The 27,955-nt window shown below is 41.0% G+C and overlaps 1 protein-coding gene across 1 annotated transcript; it reads right to left on the bottom strand.

The window, feature by feature from the left end:
* Nucleotides 1–1,006: 1,006 nt before the first annotated feature.
* Nucleotides 1,007–25,297, bottom strand: Ercc6l (ERCC excision repair 6 like, spindle assembly checkpoint helicase). Its single transcript, XM_027920163.2, has 2 exons — nucleotides 25,162–25,297; nucleotides 1,007–4,985 (listed from the first exon to the last, which is right to left on the bottom strand). The coding sequence occupies exons 1-2, from the start codon at nucleotides 25,227–25,229 to the stop codon at nucleotides 1,322–1,324; spliced, it is 3,732 nt and encodes a 1,243-aa protein (XP_027775964.2). The 5' UTR covers nucleotides 25,230–25,297; the 3' UTR covers nucleotides 1,007–1,321.
* Between the last annotated feature and the right edge of the window lie 2,658 nt (nucleotides 25,298–27,955).

Here is a 27,955-nt window from a genome sequence, read left to right as displayed (position 1 = left end):
TTAAAAAAATAAACTGGTGATAGTAAATAGACTATTTTCCTGAGTTCTGTGAGCTGTTCTACCAAATTATTGAACTGGGGGAGAGTCAGAGAAACCCCTGATTTGTAGCCAAGTTGGACAGAAGTGTGGGTAACCTGAAGACTGAATACTTGGCAACTGCCATGTGAAGCTAAGGCAGTCCCTGTGGGACTGAGTCCTACAACCTGCAGAGTCTGATGCAAACTCTGGAGAGTTAGAATTGAATTGTTGGACCCTGGTTAGTGTCTGCAGAGAACTGGAAAATGGCTTGGTGTGGAGACCCCCCCACATGTAGTGTAAGAAGCATCTGGAGCAAAAACTGCTCAGTGACTTTTCATTTGGTAATACCAGTTAAAAATCCATTTTATGTCTTACTGTATCACCGTGGACAGGTCACAGCCCCATTGAGCCTCAAGAAAGTCTCAACTGAAAAATGTTAAGTACTACACCCCCTCTACCTCAGAGGATTTTGGTAAGGATTAAATAAGAAGCCCGTGTAGAGTGCCCAATACTCAGTAGGTACTTGATAAATGATAGTTCCACCTTCTCTGGTGACAGTGTAGAGTGCTATGCTATGTTGCACTTTTTGTTTCTCAGAGGGAGATGAACTTCTTTCCAGTCTACAACCCAAAGAGAGACTGTGATGGCACACATCAAGACAGACATGCAGGTATTTGGTTCTCCTTTGAGAAAAGGAGAATACAATTGATGGTGAGTGAAGAACCACTAAATAGTCAGCAAAGTGACTCCAGGACAGGCAACTAGTAAGGAAGTATGCCAGCACAGGTACCTTCTGCTGTGTTAAGTTGAAAACAACAACATATTAATAGGGACGGCTCAGAGTTGGAATGCCAATGACAAGCTCCTGCTAAACTAAGGAGTACCCATATCCATTTGCCAGTATCATCTCAGTGAAAGAAAGTGAGTGGAAAACACTTGAGAAAAATCATTTTAATTTTCTTATCTGAACAAAGGTGATCCCTTTCAGAATAAAGTAGCCAGAATAGTTTTATAAAAACTTCTCTAGAAAGTTTTAATAAAGTAAACAACACAAACAGTAAAATTAATAGATTATGCCTAAAATAAAACAATACTCAAGTGTGGAAATATTAACCTCATGCTCAGAAAACAGAATTTATATATGAGGGGCAAGGTAAGAACCAGGGAGTAGAAATAAAATTTGCTTTTTGAGATTTTTCTTAACATAAATGCTTCATGCTCCCAAAGAACCCAATGATGGAACTTTAAAAATTATCTCATATTCTCTTTCATTTTAAAATACAACAAATAGATTATGGAACTCTCAATTGCTATTAAGTTGCTTATACAAACCCAAAGTCATCATCATGACTTCAGGATCTGCACTCTTTATGTCAAGTGCTTTAACAAAGCAGTTGAGGGCCTCCTGTATTTTTCCACATTCTTTCAGTTCTTTTCCATGAGTTACAAGAGTCTCGTAGTCATCTGCAGCCTCCACTGACTTGTCCTGGGGCGAATCAATCAACACTGCACCTGGCAAAGGCTCAGGGACATCAGCAGAGGTCTGTAGGCTAGAATCTAGTGGTTTAGACACAGTTAGCCCACTGAACTTATTTTCTGAAGACATCATTTCTCTAGAAGGACCCTCTTCTGTATGTTCTGAGTCTTCATCACTGCTTTTTTCTTCTTCCCAATCATCTTCAGCACCCTCTGTTTCACTGCTGTTGTCAAATCTTTCCTCCATATCCTCCACGTGGTCTAAAACCACATTAATCAGAGACCTCCTAGAAGCCAGGGATTTTCTTGAGTTTATAGACTTATTTATACCATCGGATATTTTAGGTGAAAAGAATCCTCTAGATAGACTGGTGTCATTTTTAGGAGTTGAAGCATTAAACTGTTTCACAGATGAGAACTGAAAGGGAGATGTGTTGATTGGACTTATGTTTGAAGTACCTTTAAAAAAATCATCCTCATCATCTGAAACAATCCTTCTAGATTTGCTTCTGGATTTGACATTAACTACTACTACTGATTCATCATCTTTCTTATCAGAAAGATCCAAACTGGGATGTGTGTTGCTATGCACAGACTCTGCTGTAGAATTACCTACAGAGCCACACAAGCTATTTTCATTCTCAGCATGCTCTAAAGACTGGCTAGAGAGATTTTGTCTATTGTCTGTAGAGTCTTCCAGAAAAAGATTGAAATCACACATATATTGTGAAGATGCTAAAATTTCCCTTTCTGAGTTGGCCTCATTTACTTGAGTATCCTGCACTGCACTATTGGATGCCAATGAGTCATCAGATAGTGCAATAACAGATGCATCCGATTCTGTATTTTTATTTTCACTTGTTATGGGCCAGGGATTAGAGTCTTGTAAAATCTCATCATCCTGTAGATCTAGATTTGGCCCAAGATCAGCTTTCATGGGTTGGCTAAGTAAATAATTAAAACTTCCCCGGGGGCTCTCTTGCAGTGCCTCTTGCTCAGGCCTCTCTTGTGATGCCTCTTTTTGCAGAGCCTCATTTTCTGTTTCAATGTTTTTTGCTGTTCCCAATAATAAGTCAGTACAAGTTCCTTCAACACTTCCCATCTCTTTGGGTAATGTAGCTACAAAGTCAGCCTCCAGTGTATTTTCATGTGGGTACTTACTATCTTGCAGCATGGTAACGTTTATCTGTACACTGGAAAGATCTTGTGTGTCACTCTCTTTGGACTGTTCATTAATGTTTATATTTGCCATTTGAAAACTGATATCTTCTTCTTGGGTAGGATGAATAGTTAGAAGAGGAGAAGGCGGAGGCTGTGGTTTGTTCAATTCAGGGCATTTCTTCTTTGTTTGAGAAGGAAACACGGGTACTTTTTCCCAGGCCCCCTCATTTCCAGTTTGTTGTTCCATCCTATTTTGAGACTCAAATTCAACAAGGAATTGAGCTTTCTGAACTCTTTGTTGAATATACTGAGATTCTTCTATCACACTGACCTCCTCTTTAGCAGACATATCACATGTGTACATCAAATCATGGTCTGAGATTCCAGCTATCCCCAGAGAGTGCAGGTAGGTAATATGTTCATCTAGTTTCTTATCAGATCTCCTCTGAGCAGCATGCAGAGACTGAAGCTGCAACTGGGTTGCAGAGTTCTGAAAATCCTCAATTGTAAAGAGCTCTCTTAATTCTTGTTTACTGAAATAGCGGAATGGGTTCTTCTTATCACCAGTTGTTTGTCTGATTAATGAGTCCTTGAAAACCTGTCGTCTGTATATTTTTTCCTCTACAGTCCCACAAGTGATTAGCCTATAAACCACAACATTTTCTTTTTGTCCAATTCGGTAAACTCTATCCACAGCTTGAGCATCAGTTGCAGGGTTCCAGCTTGGGTCAAAAATGATCACTCTAGTTGCTGCAGTTAATGTTAAGCCAACACCACCTACTTGAGTGGTAAGCAGAAAAACAGAGTAATCTTTATTTTGCTGGAACAGGTTAATTCTTTTTTCTCTTTCCAAAAGATGAGTAATGGTGCCATCGATACGCAATGTCTTAATGTGCATATTCTTTAAGAGGCGTTCAATGATGTTTAAAATTTTTCTCAATTGGGAAAATACCAGAGTTTGATGTCCTTCATCTCGCAGTCTCTTCAGAAGGTCCATTAAGAATATCATTTTTCCAGATTCTTGCCTCAATGTATCATCAGTTACATGATCAATGTTGTCCATATCTGAGGAATCCTCTTCCTCACTGCCATCTTGAGCAGAAAATTTGCCATTCCCTAGATTGAGCAAACAACGAGCCCGTGCAGACAGAAGCCTAGGATGATCACACAACTTTTTCAGGACACCTAGCTCAGCCAGAGGTGAACGGGTCTCCGTCAACAACTCCTTGATGTGATCTAGAGACACAAATTTCCTGTATATTTCTTCTTGTAAAGGTACAAGACGTATCCAGATGATTAAATCATTTTTCCTGGAAAGGGAAGGCATTTCACAGACGGCATCAACACCTGGATTCTTCTCAATAAGTCTGACTTCTGAGTTGCATGACTTTTTTTTCTGTACTTCTTCTTTAGTCCTCCTGAGAAAATAAGGTTTTATAATTTCCATTAAGCTTTCAGATATTTTAAATCCCAAGGCTTTCTCTCCTGGGGTAGCATCCTTCTCTCTTGCTCTAATAATAGGATTTTCATACTCCATTTTAAATGTTTTTAATGTTCCTAGCAGGGACCCTTGGCAAGCAAAATCAAATAGAGACCATAGTTCTTGTAAATTATTCTGGATTGGAGTTCCTGTGAGGAGGATGCGATTACGTGCAGGGACAGCACGAGCACATATTGCTGACTTAGTAGATGAGCTTTTTATTTTATGTGCTTCATCAAGGATGACATAGTCCCACACAAAATTTTGGCCATTAAAGCTTGAAAGCTGCTGCCAATTATTGATTAACATTTGGTATGTAGTGATTATGACACCATTCCTTTGCTGAATCCTATTGAGGCTTCTAGTGCGTACATCCTTGCTAGGGCCATGAAAAGTTTTGACTCTCATTCCTGGAGCCCACTTGGCGAATTCTTTTACCCATGTGCTAATGATATTAGTTGGCATGATCAATAGCACATGATTCACAAGTGAAGCATCAAACATACCAGAAAGGAAAGCAATAATTTGAACAGTCTTCCCCAATCCCATATCATCTGCCAAGATACCCCCTTTTCTTTTTTCTCTGTATAGGCTATAGAGAAAAGCTATGCCTTCCTTTTGGTGCTCAAAGAGTTGGTTGTACAACTCTCGATAAAGCAGCAGGCCAGAGTTGCACACATCTGTAAATTCATCATCATCTTGTTCTGCCAACTCCTCCATGGCTTCCTGTAGCTTTTGGATTCTGCTCATCAGCTTTTTACTGGGAAAAATGTCCTTTGCCAAATTGAAAAGCTTAAATGCTTCTTCCAGATCTCCATTTTTAGTTGCTTCTTTGGCCTCTTTCACATATCTACAAAAAAAGGTTTAAAAAATTATACAAACAGGATTAGAAAAGACTGAATATTCAGTCTAAAAACTCTTTCGAGTCCACTTAAGAATCCAAATTTTAGTTGGGCTTTTAATATCTGAGATTCAGGATGGGAAAGATTAACATAGAAGATGCCAATGGAAGCTGTTATTGGGCTGGGAATGTCACTCAGTGGTAAAGCATTTGTCCTAAAATGTGTGAGACCATGGGTTCCATTCCCAGCACTGCAAAAAAAGGAAAAAAGAAAGAAAGTTGCCATCACTCAAGACAAACAAAAATCCACTGTCATTACCAGCAACACTTACCTTCAGGTACAAGTTGTGAAAACATAAAATGCACAAAGGTTATTGATTGTATGGAATTTTAAAAACTGCCAATATAAGAATTACAGAGCAGCAAATCTCTGGTGGGGGGGCGGGAGGGCAAGAAAACCTTATAGTTTTCTTCGTCCATCACTGGTGTCAGGATTTGGACCAGTCAAGAGGTGTCCTGCAAAGTTTCCTGTATGAGTAGGAAGCAAAATAATTAATTATGAGAACTGGAACCTAATTAGTGGATTAATCCATTTGATGGATTAATAATTTGAAAGGACTAACTAGGTGATAACTATAGACAAGGAGGGCATGGCTAGAGGAGGTGGGACATTACAGGTACTCCCTGGAAGGGTTCATTTTCCCTGTGGCCTCTTCCCCCTTTCTCTCTGCTTCCTGACCACCATAAGTAGAGTAGTGCTCTTTTGCCACTCCCTTCCACCATGATGTTCTGCCTCACCATGGGCCCAGAGCAATGGAGTTGACAAATGATAGACTGTACTACTGAAACTGTGACCCAAAATAAACTTTTTGTTCTCTAAATTGTTTTTTTTTGTTTTGGTACTGGGGATTGAACTCAGGTTGCTTAACCACTGAGCCACATCCCAGCCCTTTAAAAAAAATATATATATATATATATATATATAAATTTTTAGAGACAGGGTCTCAACTGAATTGCTTAGGGCCTCACTAAGTTGCTGAGGCTGGCTTTGAACTCATGATCCTCCTGCCTCAGCCTCTGAAGTCACTGGTATTACAGGCCTGCGCCACCACACCCAGCTTGTAAATTGTTCTTGTCAGGTATTTTGGTCATAACAATGAAGATGACTAATCCAACTGGCTACTTCTTCTCTATGTTCTTCCTCCCAGAGGACTCAGTCCTAGGACTTTTCCTCTTTTATATTTCCTTCTTATATTCCATCCCTTATATTTCGCAGAGTTTCCATTCCCACATACGTGCTCATGATACCCATATCACTCTCCAAGGCAGAGCTTAGGCACAAGCTCTAGTCTAGAACCATATTCCCAATTGCCTGCAAGTTATCTCTACTTAAAAGTCTCACAGGAGGGGCTGAGGTTGTAGCTCAGTGGCAGAACACTCACCTCGCATGTGGATGGGACTGGGTTCTATCCTCAGCACATCAAAAATAAAGTAAAGGTATTTAAAAAAGTCTCACAGGCACCTCAAATTCAATTCATGCCAATTTAAAATCATTATTTCCCCTCTAAATACATGTTTCTCCAATTTGTATGGTAATAAATAGTACCTTTCACTTGCCTACCCAAGCTTGAAATCTGAAGACTATCCTGAGCCCCAACCCAAATATGAGTTATCTTTGACCTCTCCTCTTCTTTTCTGTCCCTCCCCAGGCCAGGCAGTCCCAAGTCCTACTAATTTTATTTCCCATGTATAACCTTTCTCTCCATCTCACCACCACTGCCTGGAACCCCAACTTCCTGCTCACTGGTCTCCCTACATTCACTCTTGTCCTCTTCACTACATAGTCTACATAAGAGTCAGCAACAGTATCATGGGACTGTTTACTCTTTAGAAATAGTCATTCTCATTTTTCTACAGAATTTCCTGGAAGGTCTTGTAAAACAGATTGCTGGGCCCCAATGTCAGATTTTCTGATTCTTTAATAAGGGCCAAGAATTTCTATTTATAAAGTTCCCAGTTAATGCTATTGCTTCTGGTCTAGAGACCACACTTTAAGAGCTACTTTGATACAGCTCCAGCCTCACCTGAGGTTCCTCTAAGATACCTTCCATCCCTACCCCATGCCCCAAGTAGATTAATTGTTCCACCTCAATACTTCCCATTGTGTATCTCTACTGGTGCATTTAACACACAGTATTAGAATCACAAAATAATTTAACTGTATTAAAACACCTCACTGAAGGGAGTTAGGAGGTAGGGTCCTTGTATATGTAATCAAATTAAGATGAGGTCATACTGGATTTGGGGGAGGGGGCACTAATCCAACATGACTGATGTTAAAACTGGGACACAAACAGAGAGTGCCATACAAAGACGGTATCAGAGAATGGGGTGATGCATGTACAAGCAGAAAAGCTACAAGGATTGCTGGTATTTCAGAAACTAGGAAAGAGTTGTTATGCTCGAATTCGGGACCCCCAAAAGACCACCAGAGACCCATATTGATGTAAGCAGCAAAGAGGTGTTTATTGTGAGCTAGCTCAGTTCTTCGCATGCACACAGCAACAGGTGACGCTGAGAGGCCCCAAGCCCAGGGTCTCCAGCAGTTTTATACACACTTTGGGGAAGGCAGGGACCCCCACATACATCATAGCATCTCTTATGAAATCATCACACATCGCGGGAAAATCAAACAACAACTCTAAAACGTGATTAGCACATTCACTGGCAGGAACAAGTTGGGTAGGGGTGATTGGTTAGTGCAAGAGGGGGATTTATTTGAACTGATTGGTTTAGGCACGAGGGGTGTACGTGCTAAACTACATGGTTTCCCTACATGTTATCAACCACCATAAACTACTGGGAGGGTCATCTGGCATCCCAGGTATTTTCCTGGTCTCATGGTGATTGGTGGCTGCTAGGGGGTTGCTATGGGTGCCCACTTAGCCTGACTGAGTCAGGGACACCTGGCTCAGCAGATCTCTCCTGTTATTTGTAGATAAACAAGGGTATGTGCCTAGGAGTGCTCTGTGGGTCTTTCCAAGGACAAAGGCCACGCCCCCTTCCTTACACAGGCTTTGCTCTGAGGTAGAGGCTGGTTTTTCAGAGTCATGCAACAAATTCTCTCTCTCAGCCTCCAAAAAGAAACTAACCTGGCTGACACCTTGATTTCAGACTTCTAGCCTCCATAACTGTGAGAGAATAAATTTCTGGAATTTTAAAAACTGGTAAAAGCAGAGTGCAATGGTGCCCACCCATAATCCCAGAGATTGGAGAAGCTGAGGCAGGAGGATTACAAGTTCAAGATCAGCCTGGGCAACTTAGGGAGACCCTGTCTCAAAATTTAAGAAAGATCTGGAGATGCAGCTCAGTGGTGGTAAAGCACCCCTGCTTTCAATCTCTGGTGGCAAAAATAAAAATAAATATTGTAAAATATATAACAAAATTTACCATTTCAATTACTTTTTTATATATAAGTATACAATGACATTACATTCATAATGTACAACCATTATCACTATCTTTCTCATCACCCCAAACAACTGTACACATTAAGTAACAACTTCCCTCCCTCCAGTCCCTAGTAACCTCGCCTAGTTTAGATCTTTCATATAGATAGAATCATAAATATTTGTCCTTTTATGTCTGCCAGTTGTGAAACAGATAACTGTGGGCTGCAAGATTAAAGGGCTGCAGGCACTAAAGTTCTATATCTACTATAAACTAATTCAGTATTGTTTCTGGTGAATTTTTCATTTTAGCTAAACATTATCCCAAAGGACTAGTCAGGGTATTAACCACCAAATGTTCCCCCAAATAATGAAAGTTTTTTTTTTTTTTTTCCTGTTGAGAGGCATTGGCTGGTATGATCCATCTAGATGCCAAAGCACATCATCTGCTATAATAGAAAAAAAAGATAATTTTGGTTTTGGCATAATTACTAATTAGTTGTTTTTTCCAGAATAATTAGCCAGATTTGCCCAGTGACCAAAAGCAGCACTGAAATTTTCAGGTCTACATTACAAAAGAGGGGTTGTAGAATCCTGCCTGATTTTACTCCCTTTGAAACAAGCCTTGCTCCTCCTACCTGCATATATTATCTTTCTGGCAGGATATAAAGGACCTGAAGGGGCAGTAAGAACACTGAATCTCTTCCACAACATATACCTTGATCCACATAGTTTTTGTCTGTGGAATCCAAAGCCATTGACAGGTAATAAATACTACAAAGTCTTACATGGTTTTAAGTGATTGTACTCATAGGTGAAACAACGTAGCTAGCATTAAGTCCCAAATAGAATGTTGTGCAGAAGCCTATCCTAAGAGACCCTGGACCACCTTAAACTGAATATCCATGATTTATATATTTTCCTATATACATTTTATAATTCATAACTCAATGTTACTTGTCAACCTAATGGTTAGGGGGTAAAATCCATCACCAGGCCAGGCATGATGATGCACACGCCTGTAATCCCAGCAACTGGGGAGCTGAGCAGAAAGATAGTGAGTTTGAGGCTGGCATCAGCAATATAGCAGTACCCTGTCTCAAAATAAAAAATAAAGAAGGTTGAGGATGTATCTCAGTGGTTAAACACTCCTGAGTTCAATCCCCAATATATATATAAAAAAATCATCACCAGAATAAAGTGGCCGTGAAAGCTTGCTTAGCAGGGGAGTGGGGAGGACCAAAAAACAAAACACAATAGCAACCATATTCCCTAATACTAGCAAATACCTGAAATAAGGCGCTTTATATCGTTGTAGAAGATTCTAGATTCTCAATTCTATTCAATTGACCTATATCTATATTTATACAAGTACAAAACTGTCTTAACTACTGTAGCTTTGTTCTAAAATTTGAGTTCAGGAACTGATAATTTTGTGTTTTTCAAGATTGTTTTGGTTACTCTGGGTCCCCTGAATTTCCACAGGGATTTTACTATGGCCTGTCAATTTCTGTAAAAAGGTCAGCTTGGATTTTGTAAGATATGGCATTGGAATTTATGTAACACTTGGAGAATATTGCTATTTTAACAATATTGTCTTCCAATTATGAATAGCAAACATCTCTCCATTTATTTAGGACCCCTTCCATGTCTTTCAAGGATGTTTTGTACTTTTCAATGAGTACTTTCTTGGATAACTGTATTCCTAGCATTTTATTCCTTTTGGTGCCATTGTAAAAAAATCTTGATGTCTTTCTCTGCTATGTACAGGAATACAAGTAAAATTTGAATACTGATCTTATATCCTGCAACTTTGATGAACTTGTTTATTGATTCTAGTTGTGTATGTGTGTGTATGTATGTGTGTGTGTGTGTGTATTCACCAGGCTTTTCCATATAAAAGATCACATCAAGATAGTACAAAAAGGGGGGCTGGGGATGTGGCTCAAGCGGTAGCGCGCTCGCCTGGCATGCGTGCAGCCTGGGTTCGATCATCAGCACCACATACAAATAAAGACGTTGTGTCTGCCGAAAACTAAAAATATTAAAATTCTCTCTCTCTCTCTCTCAAAAAATAAATAAATTTTAACCAAAGATAGTACAAAAAGGGGATGTAGGTCAGTGGTAAAGAAACACTTGCCTTGCATGCTCAAGACCCTAGGCTTGATCCCCAGAACCACAGAAAAAAAAATGCTACAAGAAAGGAAAAGGTATAGACCAATGTTTCTTATGAACAGAGATGCAAAAATCCTCAACAAATTATTAGCAAACACAGTTCAGTAGCATATTAAAATGACTATACAACATGACTAAGTGGGATTTAGTCCCAGAATACAAGGATAGATCAACATATAAAAATTGATCAAATTAATAGAAGGGAAAAGCCACATGATCATCTTGACTGATGTAAGAAAAGCATTTGACAAAATTCAACACCCTTTCATAATGAAAAAAAACACACACTCAATTAACTAGGAATAAAAGGAAACTACCTGAACATAATGAGACTCATATGTGAAGAACCCACAGTAAACATCATACTCAATGTTAAAAGACTGAAATCTTTTCCAGAAAGAAAGGATGCCAGTTATCACCACTTCTATTCAACATATTGCTGAAAGTTCTAGCCAGAACAATTAGGTGAGGAAAAAAAAATAAATCTCCAAATTGGAAAGAAGTAAAATTATCTGATTCCAGATGATGAAAACACATACACACACATAAAAAAAAACTGTTAAAACTAATAAATTAATTCAGCAAAGTAGCAGGATACAAAGTCAACAGCCAAAAATCAATAGCAATTCTAAATACTAAAATGAACAATCTGAAAAGGAAATAACAAAAACAAATACATTTATAATAGTATCAAAAAGAATAAAGTAGCATATTGTTAGGTACATTCTACTGTCATGTGTATCTAAAAAGAACAAATATAAATAAAACAAAAAAATTTTAATTTTTAAAAATAATATAATAGAGGGATGAGGCTTATTGGTAGAGCACTTTCCTGGCAATCATGATATCCTGGTTAGGGTTAGTCAGAATATAAAGTTTCAGTTAGAAAGGTTCTGGTGATCTGCACAGCATGGGGACCACAGTTAATAATAATGTATTATAAATTTCGAAATAGCTAAAAGAATGGATTTTTTAAAATATTTTTTTTTAGTTGTAGATGGACACAATACTTTTATGTATTTATTTTTATGTGGTACTGAGACTGTGAGGGCTTCACACATGTGAGGCGAGCACTCTACCACTGAGCCACAACCCCAGCCCAAAAGAATGGATTTTAAATGTTATTAAAAAATGATTTGAGGTAATAAATATGTTAATTAATTAGGCTGAAACATTCATAATGAATATACCTGTCAAAATTTAACAGGGCTATTTCTGTGAAGTTGTCCTTAGTGGAGTTACTCTCCTTACCCATCCCATTTTCACCACATTAAACCTTAGGTCCCTTTCCCTTTGTTCAGCTTCTAAAGAGACGCCTCTTCTAAATGATTAAGATGTTAAGTGCTAAATCCTTCTTCATACTTGCAAAACCCAAAACACCTGATGACATTTGTAACACCTCTCCTTCCTCTTTAGTTCTGTATCAACTAACACAAAGAACTCCAGGAGAGTTGGGGTTGTGGCTCAGTGATAGAGACTTGCCTAGCATGTGCAAGGTACTGGGTTCTCAGCACCACTTATAAATAAATGAATAAATAAAGGCCCATCAACAACTTAAAAAGAACTACAGAAGCTAGCTAGCCCCAAGAGGTTGAAGTCCATTGCCAGAAAATAAAGGATTGGGGGCTGGGGATGTGGCTCAAGCGGTAGAGCGCTCGCCTGGCATGTGTGTGGCCCGGGTTTGATCCTCAGCACCACATACAAACAAAGATGTTGTGTCCGCCGAAAACTAAAAATTAATATTAAAAAAATTCTCTCTCTCTCTCTTTAAAAAAAAAGAAAATAAAGGATTGAACTGGGGATGCAAATTGTAAAGCACTTGCCTGGCATGTCTGAGGCCCTGGGTTTAATCTCAGCACCACAAAATAAAATTTAAAGGAATAAAAGAGACACAAGCCCTGGGAAACTAAGGTCCTGCCTTGCCCTGCTCCTCCCTATTGAACTCTTTTGCACCCCCAACTCCCATAATGGAGCCTTGAGGACCTAGTCCCTCCAACTTCTTCAAGAATAAACCAGATTCTTTTCTACCAACTCTCACCTCCTGAGAAATTGGCCTTCCAGCATCAGGAAAGTGAGACTTAAGTTGGGAACAAAACATCACATTGTACCCCACAAATATATACACTATTGGTTAGTTAAAAATAAAATAGAGCTGGGGTTGTAGCACAGTGGTAGGGTACTTGCCTAGCACACGTGAGGTACTGGATTTGATCCTCAACACTACATAATACAAATAAATAAAACTACTTCCTGCCAAAACTTTAAAACTAAAATAGGGGAGTTGGGGTTGTGGCTCAGTGGTAGGGTGCTTGCCTAGCATGTGTGAGGCACTGGGTTCGATTCTGAGCACTGCATGTAAATAAATGAGTAAAACAGAGGTCCATTAACATCTAATAAAAATTTAAAAATAAATAAAATGGGGGCCAGGCATGGTGGCGCTTACCTGTAACCCCAGTGGCTCGGGAGGCTGAGGCAGAAGGGTCACAAGTTCAAGGCCATCCTCAGCAATTTAGCAAGGCCCTAAGTAACTTAGTGAGACCCTGTCTCAAAATAAAAAGGGCTGAGGCCACGCAGCGTGGTACACACCTGTAATCCCAGTGGCTCAGGAGGCTGAGACAGAAGGATTATGAGTTCAAAGCCAGCCTCAGCAATTAAGTGAGGTGCTAAGCAATTCAGTGAGACCCTGTCTCTAAATAAAATACAAAATCAAGCTGGAGATGTGGCTCATTGTTTAAGTTCAATCCATGGTACCCAACCCTCCAAAAAAAAGGGCTGAGGATGTGGCTCAGTGGTTAAGAGTACCTGGCTTCAATCCACTGTACCAAAGAAAAATTACTGAAAGTAGGAAAATCAAACATGCTTCCTGAGTTGATGCAAAAAGAAATAATCAGCTGGGCATAGTGGCACATACATGTAATCCCAACAACTTGAGAGGCTGAGACAGGAGGATTACAAGTTTGAGACCAGCCTCAGCAACTTAATGAGACTCTGTCCAAAATAAAAAGTGAAAAGGGCTGAGGATGTAGCTCAGTGTAAAAGAACCCTTGGGTTCAAACCCCAGCACCTCAAAATCAATCAATCAATAAATAAATAATAAATTACAAAGCCTCATCAATAAAATATTCTTGACAAAAATATTGAACTCTAATCTTATCAAACCTTTAGATTTAAATTACAGGAGATAAAGGAATAAGCTAAAGACACTGCAAGGAAGCCATCAGGCTAACCCAAATCATTGGAATAGAAATAAAGGGAGGAGGCAGCTGTCCTTCATTAAGAGGCTTAAGGAATGGGTGTGTAGCTCAGTGGCAGAGTGCTTGCCTAGCATGTACAAGACCTTGGGTTTCTTTTTCTTTTTCTCCCCCACCCCAAGCCCCCACTTTCATTCAGTACTGGGGATTGGCATGCTAGCACAGAGACCAACTCCAACCCTTTTTATTTATTTATTTTTAAAATTTTGAGTCAGTGTCTCACTGAATTGCTCAGGCTGTCCTCAAACTTCCAATCCTCCTGCTTCTGCCTCCCAAGTGTGGGATTATAGGTGTGCACTACAGTGCCTGGTTCAAGCCCTGGGTTTTATCCCTAGAACTGTGAAGAAAAACATTAAAAATTAAGGTTGCTTTAGTGCTGGAGTTGTCGTGTAGAAGGCCCTGAGTTCAATCCCCAGCACCAACCACTGAAAAAGGGGGGGGGGCTTAATAAATATAACTAAATTCAGTGTGAACCTTCTTTGAATCCCAATTCCATAAAAACAATGATAAAAATGATGACATTTGTAACATTTGAAAAACTAAAAACTGGCCATACATTAGATGATATCAAGGAGTTTATTTTGTTAGGTGTGATATGGTATACTATTGTTGTTCTTTAGAGATATTTCTTAGTATTTATGGGTGAAATTCCGTGACATTTGTTTCTTTTTATTTTCAAAATTACATACCATGTACATACAAAATAATCAAAATTTTGTTCACTAAACCCAGGTTATTTTTTTAAATCAAATGACTAGGGCTGGGATTGTGGCTTAGCGGTAGAGCGCTTGCTTAGCATGTGCGGGGCCCTGGGTTCGATCCTCAGCACCACATAAAAATAAATGAATGGAATAAAGGTTTTGTGTCCAACTACAGCTAAAAAAAATAAATATTAAAAAAATAAAAATATATAAAATAAAATGACTATCACACACTCAAAACTCCAATCTTTGGACAGCTCATATACACAGACTTAATTTATATGTCTTGGTCCAGCAATCCATCAGATCATCAATTGGGTGCAAGATTTGCCCACTTTTTCCTTCCCTCTTCATGGCTCTTCAGACCTGATGCTCTCAAGGTTTCAGATCCACAGCCCTATTACCATCTAAACCCATTAGGGATTTGGGAGGAATTCAAAATCATTTTGAGATGAGAGCCAGGTGTGCTTGTAATTCTAGCTTCTCAGGAAGCTGAGGCAGGAAGGATCCCAAATTCAAGGTCTGCCTGGGTGACACAGTAAGACCCCATAAGAAAAGAGATTGAGCTGGGTGCGGTGGCACATGCCTGTAATCTCAACAGCTTGGCTTGGGATGCTAAGGCAGGAAGATTTTGAGTTCAAAGCCAGCCTCAGCAACTTGGCAAGACCCTATATCTAAATAAAATATTTAAAAAACTGGGGCACTGGGGTTGTGGCTCAGTGGTACAGCGTTTGCCTAGCATGTGTGAGGCACTGGGTTCAATTCTCAGCACTGCATATAAATAAATAAAGGTCCACTGATAACTAAAAAAGGAATGGGAATGTGGCTCAGTGATTAAATGCCCCTGGATTTAATTTCAGGTATTAAAAAAAAACAGAAAAGAAAAAAAATTTGAGATGAATGAAATAACAGGGCTTAGATTACTAACAGGTATTCACCCTTTCCAAATAAACTGTTTCTTAATGAGTTTCTAAACTCTTCTTGACCTTAAATGCCATGATCATACTAGGTAATTATTTGTATTCTCAGACTTTATGACTCTGCCAGATGCCTCAAAGTGAACAATATTTTGGAAATGCTTCTGGACAAGGTAGGAAATCAAATGGCAGCTGAGAATCTATGGAATACAGAAACATGAGATCACAGAAACCACCAAATTGATGAGAGGTCAACAGACACTTAGTTTTAAAACCTGCAGAGAGCCACCATCAATGGTAACTGAGGATCTATAAATTTTAAGAGCCTGAAGTGAGGACTAATCATCCTTCTATGCATGAGGACAAAGGGAGATGGGGATAAGGGGGCAGGTAGTTGGTCATCAATGAATTGCGTTTTTGCCAGTTGTCAGGGTGTGCCCTTCAGGTATTCAAAGAATCTTAAAAGATCTGAGAAATCAGAATCTGACCAGAAGTAGCCAGTGAGGCAGGACAAAAATCAGGGATAATTTATGGGTTTCATGACAGAGTAATCAAATCTTGTCAAATACTATTGGTCAAGGAAGATGAGGATTGAGAATTGACTGTTAGGTTTAGTTATAAGAAAGTCATCAGTGACCTTGACAAAAGCAATTTGACTAGAGTGATAGAGTACAAACCATGATATCTGTATCTTCAATTTTGATGTAAAGTGAAGAAAAGACATGGAACAATAACTGGGGTGGGAAGTAGAATCAAGAGAGGGATTTACTTTTTTGTAAGAGATGAAAGAATCATGGGATCAAAGTCCTTATACCTTTTGCATAAAGAGAGGGGGTTATGCGGAGAGCTTGTGCCTTGGCTAGGAACATGGAGGATTCATTCACAGTAATAGGAGAAAAGGCAGAAAATAGAATGGGAACAATGCTGGGAGGTGGGTTGACAAGGAAGAAGCTTGAGGACATTCTCTGGGTTTTTTTTTTTTTTAAGATTTTTTTTAAAGAGAGAGAGAGAGAGAGAATTTCAATATTTATTTTTCAGTTTTCGGCGGGCACAACATCTTTGTATGTGGTGCTAAGGATCGAACCCGGGAAGCACGCATGCCAGGCGAGCGCGCTACTGCTTGAGCCACATCCCCAGCCCCAAGGAGGACATTCTCTGTTGATTGCTTCTATCGACCCAGTGAAATTGGAAGCAGGTTCACAGACTCAGAGAGATAAGAAAGGTGTTATGGGTATGAAAAGCAAGAAGGTATGAAACAGGAATATACTAGAATGAATGACTGAATACATTAGAGAAATATGATTGTCAGGTATTATTAAGGGCCTACTTGACATTGATAATTACAGATTTCAAGTGAGGCCCATCAGCATGACTGTCTCTTCAGTCATGTTCATCTGCATAGGTTGTAGCTGGATTTCATGAAATGTTTTTTGTTTGTTATTATAGTACTGGGAATTGAACTGAGAGGCACTGTACCACCAAGCCACATCTCCAGCCCTTTTTCTTTTTTGAGACAGGGTCTCATGAAGTTACCCAGGCTAACCTCCAACTTGCAATCCTCCTGCCTCAGCCTCCAGAGTAGCTGGGATTACAGGCATGTGCCATGGCACAGGTTTAGTGAAGTATTATTAGTTTCCTATTGCTGCTGTTAGAAATGATCACAAATGTAGTGGCTTAAAATAACACAAATATTCAAATAATCCTATGCATCTATGGATTCTGTATCCTCAAATTCAACCAACCATACATTGAAAATATTTCTACTGTAATCCCAGCTACTCAGAAGGCTGAGGCAGGAGGACTGTAAACTCAAGGTCAGCCTCAGCCATTTAGAAAAACCCTGTCTCAAAATCAAATAAATAAATAAATAGGACTTAGGATATAGATTTGTGGTAAAGCACACCTGGGTTAACACCCAGTGTCAAAGAATTCATATTTGGAAAAAAAATTGCGTGTGTACTCAATATGTACTGACTTTATATTAGCTATCATAAGTAATCTAGAGATTTAAAGTATAGGGGAGGATTGTGTAGGTTATATGCAAATACTGTGGAATTTTATATGATGTACTTGAGCATCTATGGAATTTTTTTTTATCCATGGGGGGTCCTGGAACTAGTTCCTGCCATACCAATAGACATTATCTTTTATCCTGTGGTTCTGTAGAAACCTGAAACAGGTCTTTCTGTGCTGAGAAAAAAAATAAGTATCAGCAGGACTTCATTCCTTTGTGGAAAATGTTTCTTCTCTATTCATCTTGTAGGGGCCCCCATTTTTTGGATCATGGCTCCTTTTTTACAAGTCAGCCATAACAGGTTAAGTCCTCACAAGGCATCAGTCTGAGCTCTTCTTCTGCCCCTTTTTTTAACTTTTAAGGACCCTTGTGATGACATCTGGGCTCACTCAGGTATTCAAGATAATCTCCCTATTTTAGGGTCAGCTGCTTAGTGTCCTTATTTCCATCTTCAACCTTAATTCCTCTTTGCCAATAAGGTAACATTAACAGGTTTCAGCAACTAATATGTAGATATCTTTCAGAAGTCATTATTCTGCCTACTACAGGAAAGTTGTGGTCTTGCAAAGCAAATAAAATGAAATGAGAGGGGGAAAAAAGGCTGAAGTTGTATGCAAGTAAGTCTCTATAATTATTGATTCTAAACTTCAAGTTATGTAAGGAGGGAAGTGAAGACCTAAGCAGCATGAACAATAGTGAAAAGACTGAATCAATAAACTATACAGTCCCAATGATATGAAAGAGTTGGTGAAATCAGCAAACTGGGGGGATAAGGTAGAAGTTTGAGAGAGGAATGCTTAAAATTTAGATAATGGAGGTAGAATTAAAGACAGATTCTATTACTTATGCTTGACTGTTGACAACTTTTAAGTTCTACATCTCCTTCTTCCCCTTCTGCCCCACATCTAAGCAAGCTAAAAAGAAATCCCAATTCTTTCTCTTTTGGCACCAGAGGGAAATTCAAACTTATCTTATCCTACACACAGGAACCTTTACCCCAGACCATAACCACCATTAAAAACCCCCAAGCCTATATCCTTTCCCTGCTTTCTCAAGAAACCTGCCCTGCTTTCCTCCAGAAAAGGAATTCATTATGTGCCTAATAAACATCTTATACTTTCCTGATTGTTTTAGTCAGCATTTTCGCTGATATGACTAAAGGACCCAACCGGCACAATTGTAGAGGAGAAAAGGTTTATTTGAGGGCTCACGGTTTCAGAGGTCTTAGTCCACAGAAAGCCAGCTCCATTTCTCGGGGCTCAAGGTAAGGCTGAGCATCATGGCGGAAGAGTGCGGAAGAGGGAAGCAGCTCCCACTGTGGTGATCAGGAAGCAGAGAGAGTCCGCTCGCCAGATACAAATATATAACCAAAGCCACGCCCCAATTCCCACCTCCTCCAGCCATACCCTACCACTTCAATTATCAGTTAATCCCTACCAGGGGATTAAATCACTGGTTGGATTAAGACTCTAACAACCCAATCATTTCTCCTCTGAACCTTCTTGTGCTGTCTCACACATGAGCTTTTGGGGGACACCTCACATCCAAACCATAACACTGGTTGTATGTGGAATCAGCAATCTTCACATCTGTACCAAAATTTTGAGTGGAGGTCCATCTTGGTCTGTTTTCTATTACCATAACACTTTTCTGGAAGTCCAAGAGCATGGCACCAGCATCTGACCAGCTTCTGGTGAGAGCCCCCATGCTACTCTATGCATGATGGAAAAATGGAAGAGGAAACTGCACAAAAGAGAGGGAGGGGACAAAAGGAGCAGATCTTCTCTTGTGAAAATTAATTCCTTCATGAGGGCAAAGCTCCTATGAACCCAGCCACCTCTTAAAGGCCCCACCACCTCTCAATACTGTCAGACTGGCAATTAAATCTTAACAGAGGTCTGGGGATGTAGCTCAGTGGTAGAGCAAGCACTTGCCTAGCATGTGAGAGGCATTGGGTTTGATCCCCAGTACTACACACACACACACACACACACACACACACAAATTATGTAGATTGTTTCCTTCTGAAAACAAAACTAGGATAAATCATATATACACATATGTTTAAACAAACACACTTTTGCCCAGTCATGCAAGTGTATTTATACAAGAAAATACTAGATTTCTAGCTTCAAAAAGTAAACTATGCCAGACTTGGCAGCGTTGTAATCCCAGTGATTCAGGAAGCTGAGGCAGGAGGATCCCAAGTTCAAGCCCAGCCTCAGCAATTTAATAAGACCCTGAGCAACTTAGCAAGATCCTATCTCAAAATAAAAAAATTAAAAGGGCTATAGCTCAGTGGTAAAGTGCCCCTGGATTCTATTCCCATACCATCCCCAAAAAGGCAAACCATATATCCTAATTTTTTTGTGGTACTAGGGATTGAACCCAAGGTTGTTCTACCACTCAGCTACATATGCAGCTTTTTTTAAAATTTTTTTTGAGGAAGGATCTTGCTAAATTGTCCAGGCTGGCCTACAACCTGCAATCCTACTTCAGTCTCTTGAGAAACTAGGATTACAGATATGCACCAACACACCCAGCTATATATCCTAACTTCTGAATTAACTCAGTTATTTAATTAACAGTCTGAGAAAATATGGATAACTGGTTAAAAATGTACTGTTGATTGGAATAAAATGGGTGTGGTTTTCTTAAATGGCAATTAATTAATTTGTTTTTTTCGAGATAGCATTTTGCTATAATGCCCAGGCTGGCCTCCTGGAGTTGCTGGGTGCAGTAGTGCAAGCCTATAATCCCAGCAATTCAGGAGGCTGAAGCAGAAGGATTACATATTGGAGGCCAGCCTCAGAAAATTACTGAGATCCTGTCACAATTAATTAGTTATACACTTATAGTAGAATGCATTTTGACACACTATACATAAATGGAGTATAACTTATTCTTCTGGTTGTACATGATGTAGTCCTATATGCACATAGGATATTAATGTCTAATGCCCAGTACTTCTAACTATCAGAATAAATGAATGGGGCTAGGGATGTAGCTCAATGGTAGAGTACCCTAGGTTCAATCCCCAGTAACACAAAAGATATAACAAGAGAGTGATAGACAAAGTGAGCAAGGGGAAGTTATAGAGAAGGTAAGTGACAATGAGAAAGAGTGAACAATAGAGTGCAAGCAGGTTAAGTGACAGAGCCACAGTAAGTGGAAAAGAGAGAAGATCGACAACAGAAAGAGGTTGGATGACTCTCCAGCCATTATTTCTTGCCTCTCAATTCCAAATTCACCCCTCAATGCCTGTTCTGTGATAATGAATAGAATAAACTAGCACCTCTCATTTAATCAGAATAATGGCAATCTTCTCAGTAGAGGGCACTAGAGGGACACTGCAGGAGGAAGGGGTTTTCTAGAAGTTTCCAGCTGCTACAAATAAAAACAACATCCTGTGGTGCTGAGAGCCATAGCCAAGTAGGAATGACGCATGGCATTTTGGGTTGAAAGGTGACCCTGCTCAGGGATTAGGGTGGCTCCGGGTTTAGGGTGAATCCTGCTGGGAATAGGGGGGCTCCAGGATTAGGCTCCAGGATTAGGGCGGATCCTGGTGGGATTAGGGAGTATCCTGCTGCCTCAGGCGCCAGCTCCTTTAGAGTTCTCGCACGGGGTTCTGAGAGAATTGGTGCGCAGAGCCGAGTGGAGGCAGGGTGTTCACGGGAAGTGTGGGTAGAGTGTCGGTGAGAGTTCGGGAATAAAGAGTTGCTGTTTGAATCTACAAGGCTCGGTTATTTTGTGCCCAGCCAGACTGCGGCACTGTGGAGCTCAGCTACAGCCACAGACCCAGAGCACCCAGATCCTTAATGACCATGAAGCCTCCAACTAGGCTGCAGATAACTTACTTAAGCCTCCTTTACATGGAACCAGTTCCTGAAGTTCTCTTGCCGTGGTGCCCTCTGCAGGGCCCTGAAGCTCACCTGGGACTAGGCCTATGAATTGTGCATGCCTAGGCCACTAGTTGCTAATAGCCTACTCTCCCTTCCTGTACTCCAGAGGTTACTGCCTGCCTGTGTGTACTGGGACACACACCAGATACAGTCTAGGCAAGCAGGCACACTCATCTGTTATCCAAGGGGCTGCCCCTGGATGCCTCTAAGAATTCTCAACCTGCACCTGGGGAAAGAAGCTTTCTTCCAAGTTCACTTACCTAAATATTCTTCCTTAGTCCTAGGGTACCACTCAGAGTTTCCTCATACCTTACTTCATTCATCAGTTGGCATCTCATTTATCAGTTTAATAATTCCTTATATTAAAATTCCTGTTTTAATACACTGTGGTTTCTATCTGCTGACTGGACCCAGAATGATAATGACAGAGAAAGAGAGTAGGCCATGAGAGAAAGGCTGACAGGGAAAGCATTGAGAATAGAAAGAGAATAGGTGGTCGAAAGGCAAAAGTAGAGAATGGGTAATAAAACCAAGAGTGAGGAGAAAGGGGGAAGGGGTGATAAGAGGCCAGAGTGGGGAGGATGACAGAGAGACCAAAGGAGGGTGAGATGGCAGAACAAGCAAGTGGATGAACAGTAAGCAGGTGAGAGTGTGAACAGGTAGGTGTCAAGAGAGGTGGTGGATGACAGGGAAAGAGAGAAATAGAGACATAATATGAATGCTAGAGAGGGAGCATGAATGGGAGAGTGACAAGGTGGACAAGAGAGAAACTGGCAATCAGGCATCACCAAGAGAAACCATGAGTGACAGAGTATGCCCCAGAGCTGCTGTGAAAGAAGATGAAGGTGTGTGACAGCAAGTTGCAGGGCTCTCTTTCAGTGCTTACACAGCAAAGACAGAGAGACAAGGAAGGAGAGGGATAGAAAGGGGAGAAGGGGAAAAAGTGTGAGAGAGAACTGTGCAAGAAGAGCAGAAATATGAGCAACAGAGGAGGAGATACTTTGTGTGAGTGGATTTGTAAGGACAGCAGAGACTGAGAACAATCAGGAGAAATAGAAGAGCAATTGTGATAGCTGATGGGTCATGAGAGATGGGGAGGTTGTGAGAGGGGGAACCAGGAGACAGGAAACGGTAGGGATTTTGAGAGAAGATAAGGATTGTGAGAGGAGGGGGGTGATTGCTGCAGGGAGGGGGTGAAAAGAATTGTTTGAGAAGGTTCAAGAAGGTACCCCTGGGAGCAAGAGAAAAGTGTCAGTGTGAGGCACAGTGGTGGGGAAATCACTTGCTTGCTTAGGGAAATGAGTGGTGAGGAGGGCTAAAGGTCCTAAGCCTCTTTATCACCATTTTCTAGATGAAAAAAATGAGGTTCAATATACTCAAGACACTTGCTTAAGGTCACTGAGCTAGTAAGAAGGGGACAGAACATAAGGCTTCATGAATGCTAGACAAGTGCTCTATCACTGACATACACCCCCAGCCCAGAGCCAGTAATTTGAATCTAAAATAACCCAACCTGGGCTAGGGATGTAGCTCAGTGGGAGAGTGTTTGCCCAAACATAGGGAAGGGCCTGGGCTCAATCCCCAGCACTGAAAAAAGTAAAATGACCCAACTCTGAAGCCAGCACTCTACTAAAAACACAACCTCAAGCCTTCCTTAAGAAAGCCGTGTAAGCTGGGCATGGTGGCACAGGCCTGTAATCCCAGTGGCTCGGGAGGCTGAGGTGGGAGAACTGTGAGTTCAAAGCCAGCCTCAGCAAAAGTGAGGTGCTAAGCAACTTAGTGAGACCCTGTCTCTAAATAAAATACATAAAAAAGGGCTGGGGATGTGGCTCAATGGTCAAGTGCCCCTGAGTTCAATCCCCGGTACAAAAAAAAAAAAAAAAGAAAGATAGGGGCTGGGGATGTGGCTCAAGCGGTAGCGCGCTCGCCTGGCATGCGTGCGGCCCGGGTTCGATCCTCAGCACCACCTACAAACAAAGATGTTGTGTCCGCCGATAACTAAAAAATAAATATTAAAAAAATTCTCTCTCTCTCTCTCTCTCTCCCTCTCTCTTTAAAAAAAAAAAAAGAAAGATAGAAAAGAAAGCAATGTAATGAATCCAAAGACATCAGCACCTTAAAAATTTTTGTTTTTAATAACAGAAATAGAATTATTCTACTGTCCCAATTTCTTTCTTTTCTTTCTTTGTGCTTTTTTGGGTTTTGGTACTGAGGATTGAACCTAGGGGTACCCTACCACTAAGCTACACCCCCGGTCCTTTTTTAATTTTTTTTTTTTTTTTTAATTTTGAGACAGAGTCTTGCTAAGTTGCTGAAGCTAATGTTGAATTTGTGATCCTCCTGTTTCAGCTGCCTGAGTAGCTGGATTTACAGGCCTGTGCCACTACACACAGCCCAATTTATTTATTTGTACCACATCAAAATTTAAAAACTTCTAAGCTGGGCACAGTGGCCCATGCTTGTAATTCCAGTGACTTGGGAGGCTGAAGCAGGAGGATAATCAGGTTCAAAGCCAGCCTCATGGTCTGGGGCTTAGTGGTAGAGTGCTTGCCTCACATGTGTGAGGCACTGGGTTCAATCATCAGCCACATAAAAATAAATACATTAAAAAAATTGTATCCATTTACAACTAATTTTTTTTAAATGCCAGCCTCAGCAATTTAGAGAGGCCCTAAGTAACTTAGTGAGACCCTGTCTCAAACTAAAATATGCTTTTAAAATCGCTGGGGATGTGGCTCATTGATTAAGCTCCCCTGGGTTCAATCCCTGGTACCAAAAAAAAAAACGTTTTTTGGTTGTTGATGGGCCTTCATATTTATTTATTTGTTTATATGTGGCATTGAGAATTGACCTCAGTGCCTCAAACATACAAGGCAAGTGTTCTACCACTGATCTACAACCCCAGCCCCTTTTTATAAAAATCTCTATACATCAGAGTTTAACTCCACTTTCTTTTAAACTTCCCTTGTGTCTTTCCAACTATGAAACAGTGCAGTTCACCTGAAAAATCCACTTGGAAAATGGACTGGCAAAGTTAATGGTGCTGTGTAAAGGCCCCTATGTTTTCACCCACAAGTGCTGGCAAAGAGCTCAAATGGTGAGGAGAAGCATAGGTAGCTGTGCTGTGCCCACAGTCTCCCACCCAACAGTGCTGATTTTGGAAAAAGAAAGTATTTATCTGTTGAGATCTGGGAAGCCCTGTAGGTTGATATTTCTGATCCTGGCTACTTCCTTTAGAGAAAAGTCCTTGTTTCTGGCCTTGCTGATGGGTACAGAAAAAAGGGGATTCTTTGCATGGTCACCAGCCCATAAGGGTGGGTATCCAGGGGATTCCCTGTGGCCTGGATGCCCCCAGACAGATGATAAACAAGCAACCTGCACTGTTTTAGGAAGCCAGGCTGTTTTATGAGTAAAACGAAGGCATACTTGTGTCAAAGAAAAAAAAAACTTCTGTGCATCTCATCCCTAGTCCTGGCGCTTGGTAGGTTGAAAAGACCAAAGGAGGGTTTACTTAATCAGCTGGAAGTTGTGGTTCTCCAGAAGCTCATAATGGAGGGTTATTTGGCCAACGGGGAGGGCGGTGTCGGGGATTCCCGAGACTAGGAATGCGATAAATGTCCAGAACTTATCCTTATTCCCTACTCCCATGGGAATGCAGGAGCCAGCCTCACAATGCTCCGCTTCGGCTGTTTGGACCCCTGGGAGGGTCCGAGGGCCACCCTAACCCCGCCTTGGCAGGGCCTGCGAGCTACACCCGCCTGGAGGCCCAAACATACCTCACGTACTGGGCAGTCTGCTCTGGGCTCAAAGTCTCGCCTTTTGCCAAGCCTTGGGAGAGCTCCATGACCCTCAGGTAAGGTTCCAAGTATCTCCGCTGGAGCTTGAATTTCGCTCTCTCCCGCCCCGCGCAAGCTCAGTGCGCGTACGTGTGGCGAGAGGGGCCAACCGTCAGCCTCCAGACCCACCAATCCGTGGCTCCGTACTCTAGCTCCCCTCTCCGGAGCCCCGCTCACGATGGTCGTGCGCCTGCGCCTAGGCGCGCGGTAGCTGGGACGTCATGGTTGCGCTGCGCGGGAGGATTACGTCATCCTGTGACCCTCCTCGCATTTTCAATTCAGTGCAAACCGGTACTGGGGAATTAAAGTGTGCACGTGCGCGCTTGCGGGCTTGCCTGTGCTATCCTTGTGAGTAGAGGTGGCCTGATGTGCTCTCAGTCGTGATAGCGGCCTCTAGAGACCTCCGCCGTACCATTTCCTGCTCGCCAGTTCCTGGCCCAGCACACTTTGAATTCAAACGGCCTGGAAGGTGGAGTACTGATGACTTAAAGTCACATTGAAGAAGGGTCTTAAGGAACAAAGCCGGGCTGGGATGTAGCTCAGTGGCAAAGCGTCTGCCTTGCATTCGCAAAGCCCTGGGTTCGATCCCCAGTTCCAAAAAAGACAAAAAAAAGAACCCCACCAAAAAAAAATAAATAAATAAGATAAAAAAAAACCCTTTGGGCTGGGGTTGTGGCTCAGTGGTAGAGTGCTTGCCGAGCCCACATGAGGCACTGGGTTCAAACCTCAGCACCACATTAAAAAAAAAATGAAATAAATATATTATGTCCACCTACAACTAAAAAATAAATACTTAAAAAAAAAGGAACAAAGCCAAGGCAGTCTATAATCTCAGCCGCTAGGGAGGCTGAGTCAGGAACATCATAAATTCCAGGCCAGCCTCAACAACTTAGCGAGACCCTGTCACAAAAAGTAAAAGGAGCAGGCTGTGTTGGTCCCCTTCTGTAATCCTAGCCAGGAAAATGGCAAGTTCTAGGCCAGTCCCAGCAATTTAACAAAAAATTAAAAGGATCAAGATATGTAGCATGTGGCTCAGTAGTAAAGGATCAATCCTCAGTCCCCAAAATAATTAATTTTAAAAAGCCAAAGTTCTCATTTTAGAAATAAGTGCAGTGATCACCATTTGTTTAGGAGCACCTGCTGAGATGCAGGCAGATTGTTGCTGAAAGCTTGGTCCGCATCCCTGATGCCAATCCAATAACGGGAACATGGTTTTGAGAAAAGAAAAAAGAATTTCTTTGCTAGCAAAAGAGAAACACAGGAGACTCCTGTCCCAATGGCTGTGATTCTGCCCATCAGCAAGAACAGGGGGCTTTTTAATTTTGGGGGGTGTGTGTAGTGCTGGGAATTGAAGGGGGGGGGCGCCTTGTGCGTGCAAGGCAAGCACTCTACCAATTGAGCTATATCCCCAGCCTGGGGAGCTCTTTTTTTTGTTTAACATTTTTATTAGTTGTTGACAGACCTTTATTTTATTTATTTATATGTGGTGCTGAGAATCGAACCCAGTGCCTCAAAACATGCTAGGAAAGTATTCTACCACTGAGCCACAACCCCAGCCCAAGGGAGCTTTTTTTAAAGAGGTGATTAAAAGGCTACATTCCATGAGTTCTCTGTTGGAGTTGCAATTCACTTGTTTATTTGGGAGATAGTCATTTCTGAGATCTTCTGGTACCATCTCCAAAATTTGTATTACTTCTTTCATACAGTGGGTGAGTGAGTGCTCAAGGACAGATAACTCTATGATGGGGAAGAAAGATAATCCTGTTTCCTGACATTAGGGAGAGGGGGGAGATTAGGGAGGAGCAAGGAGAGAAGAAGAGAAAGAAACATGTCCATTTTAAAAATCAGTTGCAGTGGCAGAGCAGCAAGGGCTACATTTCAAAGCATAAAGTGCACCATTGTAACAAGATTTGCCAAAGGCAAATCTCAGGAGCAAGTTGAAGTGGCTTATTGGGTGCTGCTAAAGAGGAGATTGTGAGCTAATAAACTATTCTTATTCATTTACTGGTGACAGCATGAACATTAATTCCTCAGGACTCTAAGCTAGTATTTAATATTGGAAAATTCACCTGTTGCCCCAGGCCTATTCCATATGTCCAGAAGACGTTAAGGGTTTTGTTTGTTTGCTTCTTTATTTGCTTTGGGGTTTTTTGTTTTGTTTTCTACTGGGATTGAATCCAAAAATGCTGTATCACCAAGGGACATCCCCAGCCTTTTTATTTTTATTTTGAGGCAGGGTCTCATTAAATTGACTGGCTTTGAACTCACTATCCTCTATCCTCAGCCTCCCAAGTGGCTGGGAATACAGGCCTACACCACTGCGTCCAGAGGATTGTATATTTTTATAAAATTCATAAACAAGAGTTAAAAGGATTTTAAGATGAGCTATTTTCCTGATTTGTACCACTTTATGTCATGTGTTTATATGGCTTTAAGGCTTCTGTGGTTGAATGCCTCTAAGTTCAATCCTTGGTACTCAAAAAAAAAAAAAAAGGCTTTCAGTGTACTACTATTTCCATTTTTTGGACATGGAAAAAGGCTCACAGCGTAAAGTCCTTGCTTAGCATCTGGAAAGGCATCTTAATTGACAGTCGCCATTTTAAGCAAAAGTTTCACTTTCCCAAAGGCCTTTCTAAGACAGGCTCATGACTCCCTCATACCTTTCCCACCCTTGGGCTATCACCACTCTCTCATACCAACCCCACCCTTAACCTCCTGCATGAGGACCTGCCCA

The sequence above is a fragment of the Marmota flaviventris genome, chromosome X (assembly GCF_047511675.1).
Source record: "Marmota flaviventris isolate mMarFla1 chromosome X, mMarFla1.hap1, whole genome shotgun sequence".
NCBI lineage: Eukaryota > Metazoa > Chordata > Mammalia > Rodentia > Sciuridae > Marmota > Marmota flaviventris.
The sequence above is the reverse complement of the archived record's forward strand: the minus strand, read 5'-3'. Positions and strand labels throughout refer to the sequence as shown.

Excerpts from the sequence above, each read along its gene's own strand:
- Ercc6l (XM_027920163.2), bottom strand. The coding sequence starts at position 25,229 with ATGGAGCTCTCCCAAGGCTTGGCAAAAGGCGAGACTTTGAGCCCAGAG. Across the intron at positions 4,986-25,161 it reads CAGACTGCCCAGTACGTGAG|ATATGTGAAAGAGGCCAAAG; the intron begins GTATGTTTGGGC and ends CTTTTTTTGTAG.